This window comes from Lithobates pipiens, unplaced genomic scaffold, assembly GCF_037356315.1.
Source record: "Lithobates pipiens isolate NorthernLeopardFrog02 unplaced genomic scaffold, aLitPip1_a1.2 Scaffold_18, whole genome shotgun sequence".
Lineage (NCBI taxonomy): Eukaryota > Metazoa > Chordata > Amphibia > Anura > Ranidae > Lithobates > Lithobates pipiens.
Window position 1 is genome coordinate 228,819,782 of NW_027507758.1, and position 6,063 is coordinate 228,825,844.

At 42.8% G+C, this 6,063-nt stretch overlaps 1 protein-coding gene across 1 annotated transcript in view; it reads right to left on the bottom strand.

Moving 5' to 3' along the window:
* PACRG (parkin coregulated) overlaps positions 1-4,458 on the bottom strand; it is a 718,380-nt gene extending 713,922 nt beyond the window's left edge. Inside the window, exon 1 of the mRNA XM_077486658.1 lies at positions 4,221-4,458. Coding sequence (XP_077342784.1) covers positions 4,221-4,334 — 114 coding nt within the window. The 5' untranslated portion in view covers positions 4,335-4,458. The remainder of the gene's footprint in view (positions 1-4,220) is intronic.
* Between the last annotated feature and the right edge of the window lie 1,605 nt (positions 4,459-6,063).

The following is a 6,063-nucleotide window of genomic DNA, read 5'->3' on the forward strand; positions in this document are numbered from 1 at the left end:
CTAGCATAATACTGTATTTATATAGTTTCATCTACAGTGGGGTAAAAAAGTATTTAGTTAGCCACCAATTGTGCAAGTTCTTCCACCCAAAAATATGAGAGAGGCCTGTAATTGTGATCATATGTATACCTCAACTATGAGAGACAAAATGTGGAAACAAATCCAGATAATCACATTTTTTAAATAATTTATTTGCAAATTATGGTGGAAAATAAGTATTTGGTCACCTAGAAACAAGCAAGATTTCTGTCTCTCACAGACCTGTATCTTCTTCTTTAAGTGGCTCCTCTGTCCTCCACTCATTACCTGTATTGATGGCACCTGTTTGAACTTGTTTTCAGTATAAAAGATACCTGTCCACAACCTCAAACAGTCACACTCCAAACTCCACTATGGTGAAGACCAAAGAGCTGTCGAAGGACACCAGAAACAAAATTGTAGAACTGCACCAGGCTGGGAAGACTGAATCTGCAATAGACAAGCAGCTTGGTGTGAAGAAATCAACTGTGGGAGCAATAATTAGAAAATGGAACACATACAAGACCACTGATAATCTCCCTCGATCTGGGGCTCCACGCAAGATCTCACCCCGTAGGGTCAAAATGATCACAAGAACGGTGAGCAATAATCCCAGAACCACATGGGGGACCTAGTGAATGGCCTGCAGAGAGCTGGGACCAACATAACAAAGGCTACCATCAGTTACACACTACGCCGCCAGGGACTCAGATCCTGCAGTGCCAGACGTGTTCCTCTGCTTAAGCCAGTACATGTCCGGGCCCATCTGAGGTTTGCTAGAGAGCATTTGGATGGTCCAGAAGAGGACTGGGAGAATGTCATATGTTCAGATGAAACCAAAGTAGAACTGTTTGGTAGAAACACAACTCGTCATGTTTGGAGGAGATAGAATGCTGAGTTGCAACCAAAGAACACCATACCTACTGTGAAGCATGGGGGTGGAAACATCATGCTTTGGGGCTGTTTCTCTGCAAAGGGAACAGGACAACTGATCTGTGTACATGAAAGAATGAATGGGACCATGTATTTTGATATTTTGAGTGTAAACCTCCTTCCATCAGCAAGGGCATTGCAGATGAAACGTGGCTGGGTCTTTCAGCATGACAATGATCCAAAACACACTGCCCGGGCAACGAAGGAGTGGCTTCGTAAGAAGCATTTCAAGGTCCTGGAGTGGCCTAGCCAGTCTCCAGATCTCAACCCCATAGAAAACCTTTGGAGGGAGTTGAAAATCCTTGTTGCCCAGCAACAGCCCCAAAACATCACTTCTCTAGAGGAGATCTACATGGAGGAATGGGCCAACATACCAGCAACAGTGTGTGACAACCTTGTGAAGACTTACAGAAAATGTTTGACCTCTGTCATTGCCAAAAAAGGATATATAACAAAGTATTTAGATGAACTTTTGATATTGATGAAATACTTATTTTCCACCATAATTTGCAAATAAATTTGTTGAGGTATACCTATGATGACAATTGCATAGCTTTTGTGGCTGTACTTCTCCTATGGATCACAGGAGTGTAGTTCATTTTGCACTTCTGTGACCAGTTTTCAGTGGACAGCACACTAAAGCCCACTGACGGCTGACATCAGAGCCATATGGTCAGGATCCACCCAGATGCCTGGGCCAGCAGCTGCCTCAGCCTCTCAGCAAGCCGCCGAGAGACTGAGCCAGCCGCTTCCACCCCCTCCACAGCCCAGTGCTCCAATGAGCACTGGAGGGGCAGAGCAGAGAGCTGTGACTGACAATCACCGGCTCTCTGCAGACTGAAGGCTGAGTGATCAGCAATGTTTAATTGGAACAGGTGCATCTGAGCTACCACCTCCTATGCAATGCCTGGGGAGCCTCAAGAACACAGCGCCCGACCTGTAAAGTCTCTGTAAACCTCCAAATAGGCCATGCAAAAAATGAGAAGCCAGGCTGACCATCTAACACTTACAAATGACAAATAGAAACAGACATCTGGAGGTATATACTTTTTCATCATACTCTTTCATTATATTTAATGCAGTTCCTATTTTTATTTTTCTGATACATGTTTTTATATACATTCATGTACAATTGTATGCTTTTAGTTCTCTTCTTTTGTATGGCGCCACTTTTTGGGTACTGTGACCCCTGGAGTTGACCATGTAATTTAGTCTACACTATTTAAGCCATTTTGTGTCACTTAGAGAGTTCTTTGCCATGAAGTGACATGTTGAACTTCCAGTGACCAGTATGAGAGAGTGAGAATGACATAGGCATGCGCACAGGGTGTGCCGGAGGTGCCTGGGCATGCCCTAATCCCTATATGCAATGCAGATTCCCCTTGCTGCCAGGCCACCCAATCCCCGCCCCATGCCCCATCTCAGTTTCAGGATTGAGAATGGGGAAGGGCAAATAAATACATCATTTATTGTCCCTTCCTTTTTTGAATGAACAGGAAGCTGTTCAGCACAGAGCACTTCCCATTCATTCACTGCCCAGTGTAGCTGAGGCTACAGAGAAAAGGACTAGGGAATCTCTGTTCTCGGTCCCTTTCTTTGTCTAAAAACTGAGAGAGTTTGAGCTTTGGGGTGAACATCTATGGAGACTGATAACACCAAATTGTATACACCTGCTCCCCATTCACACCTGAGACCTTGCAACACTAATGAGTCACATGGCACCGGGGAGGGAAAATAGCTAACTGGGCCCAATTTGGACATTTTCACTTAGGGGTGTACTCACTTTTGTTGCCAGTGGTTTAGACATTAATGGCAGCAAATTTACACTGTTATACAAACTGTACAATTACTACTTTACATTGTATTAAAGTGTAATTTCTTCAGTGTTGTCACATGAAAAGATACAATAAAATACTTACAAAAATGTGAGGGGTGTACTCACTTTTGTCAGATACTGCATGCACTAAGGCCTGTTTCACAGTGTACTGTTCCTCTGAAAAGTGATTCATGGTGGATTGCTTTTCCAAGAGTAGGCACCTATAAGGTGATATCTACCCCCTCAATGGTGGTTCTTTTTTTTTTCCTTTCAGCCAAACTGGGATTTTCTATTGAAATACCATGTTACAACCAAATGTTTAGTTAGCGGTAGCCCCATTCGCTTGCATGGGTTGCATTAGCCAGCAGGACTTCCTGCCAAACATGACACACATGTATGATTTCTATCATTTTGCCACACCATGTGAATGACCCCAAAACATGAATTTTAGCAGGATTTTCTGCTAGCTCTGTCAGCAAGAACCTGCGTTCCATGCAGAAAATATGCATATGCCCATGTGAATAAGCCCTAACACTACCTTCCGCAGACAGGGCTGCTGCCCAAGAGTGTTTCTTCTGCTTCTCCATAGATAGAGGAGCCACCCTAACACGAGATCACCAGGTGAATGTGTGTGCGGTTAAATCATTTTTGATGCATTTTTTATGCATTTTCCTGTTTCCTCTTGGTTTTTAGATTTTGTTTTGTTTTTTAGGAGGAAGAGACTGGTTGTTAAACACAAAACTATACCAAAAATCCACCAAAAGTGTGTGTGCATCCATTTTTGATGCGGTTCCATTGCAGTCTATGGAGCCAAATATGCACTTTTTCCCAAATCGCACTGCAGGAAACTGCATTAGATGTGAATGAGACCCATAGGAATTAATGTTAAATGGATGGTGGTGCATTTCTGCTGATCTGCAAACACATTAAAAAACGCACAGAGGTGCACCTACAGTAGCCTGAGGACAGGTAAGCTGCGACATATTCCATTTTTGTTTCGCGGCCTGTTCACACTTACTTTGGTCACTGAAGAGTGATTCCAACGCAGATCAATTGACGTTGGTGAGGAGGTGCTGCATCTTCCCTCCTCCACCTGCCTTCACTCATTGAACCCCACTGCATCTGCGGGTGCGGGGAGCTCGCAGAGCAGCTCCATTCACTTGGAAGGGTCCTGCTCAGCGAGTGTAAATGTGACAGGGGGTATAATTACTGCACATGCAGATTAAGGGGGAGTGGTTGTGGGGCAGTAAAAGGGCAGCTCAATTGTGAGATTTTACCATCCCCTCAGCTACCCTAAGGGTTTAGAGCCACTTTAATAAAATGAGCCTCCATGGAATGAATGATTCCCAGCACTGTGGATTATAGCACATAAATTTACAGGTTTCTTCTGACCTCCAACATCGGAACTCCAGTCACATTTCACTATTAATCATAACACATCATTGCCACTTACGGTTGCATTCTTCATCATGGCTCTAACGGTGAAGCCCTCAGAAGAAGCCGTGTTGGTTTTGCCCTTGGTGTTCTCAGACTGGGCAGCCTTCCCGTTGTTGGTCTCGATCACCATTTTCTTTCTAGAGTAGAGAATGCTCTATATGAGTGTTACCGGTGGAATACAGGTGCGTAGTGGTAGCCTCTTACCGATGTTTACATCCGTTGTCACAGCAACAACTGAACACGCTGCCTGTCGTTGCTAGGCGACATATCAACAATGCCTATTACGTAACATGTGTGATGAGCCTTTATGCCGCGTCCTCCCGCCTTACTGCACGGCGCCCGCGCATGCGCTGTTTACTTGTATTGGGTCTAATATTGGAGATTGGGGACCGGGTGTGATAGGAGGTGACCGCAGCAGTCAGCGAGTGTGTGTCATTATGTTATCCTAGAGACATAGAAAGTACGGCTGTGCGGTTTAGGAGATGAGGAGTTTGCAGTGTGATAATTCAGGCGATAGTTACCCTCACTAACGAGACGGATTAATAAATATTCGATCAAAATACCCAGTAATAATATACAGGGGATTGACGTGTGTGTAACCACAGCTTCTTCACACTGCCGCGTTGTGTTTTCAGCTCTTTTATTTCATATTCCCAAAAAAAAAAAAAACACAAGTACTATTTATTTAATCTATTTCACCCAATAAAAGGTAAAGAAAAAAAATGATATATATATATATATATATATATATATATATATATATATATATATATATATATATATTACCATTTATATATATATATATATATATATATATATATATATATATATATATATATATATATATATATATATATATATATATATATATATATATATATTTATATTTATACACACACACACACACACACACACGTGTGCCTACTCTCTTCAGCAAGCAACTAATGCTAGCCATACACTATACGAAAAATTGGCCAAACCCATTATCGATAAACGAACATACGCCCATGAGCGCAAGCGATAGTGCCATCATATAATCACCGATAAATCGTTCGGCGGACATAATGATTGCGTTTTTTGTTCTTTTTTTTTTTTTTACATGTACCTAGTGCAGACAGTTCAGCCGAAAAATTAACGGTCTAAATGACCGACTTTCGGCTGATTTTTAGTATAGTGTATGGCCAGCATTAGTCTCCACATCAGCAGAAGCCGTCGCTTTGTTTACACAAAGTGTCAGAGGCGCAGCGGAGGACTGTGTCCCGACTCCCGAATCGTAGGGATGAGCCGAACACCCCCCGGTTCGGTTCGCACCAGAACTTTCGAACGGACCCCAAATTCGCACGAACGTTAGAACCCCATTGAAGTCTATGGGACTCGAACGTTCGAAATTAAAAGTGCTAATTTTAACGGCTAATATGCAAGATACTGTCCTAAAAAGGGTTTGGGGACCTGGCTCCTGCCCCAGGGGACATGGGTCAATGCCTAAAATGTTTTTAAAAATGGCCGTTTTGGCGGGAGCACTGATTTTAATGACGATTAAAGTGAAAAAAAAAAAGTGCAATATTCCTTTAAATATGGTGCCTGGGGGGTGTCTGTAGTATGCCTGTGAAGTGCCACGTGTTTCCCGTGTTTAGACAGTCCCTGCACAAAATGACATTAAACAGAAATATCACCATTTAAAACTGCTTGCGGTTTTAATGTTATATCTGGTTCCTGCAATATGATTGAAAATCATTGAGAAAAATGGCATGGGTAGCCCTCCCTGCCCATTACCAGCCTATTTGGGTCTTGTACGCATATTAAGGGGAACCCTGTACCCATATTTAAAAAAAGGAAATGCGTGTGGCCCCCAGGCCCTA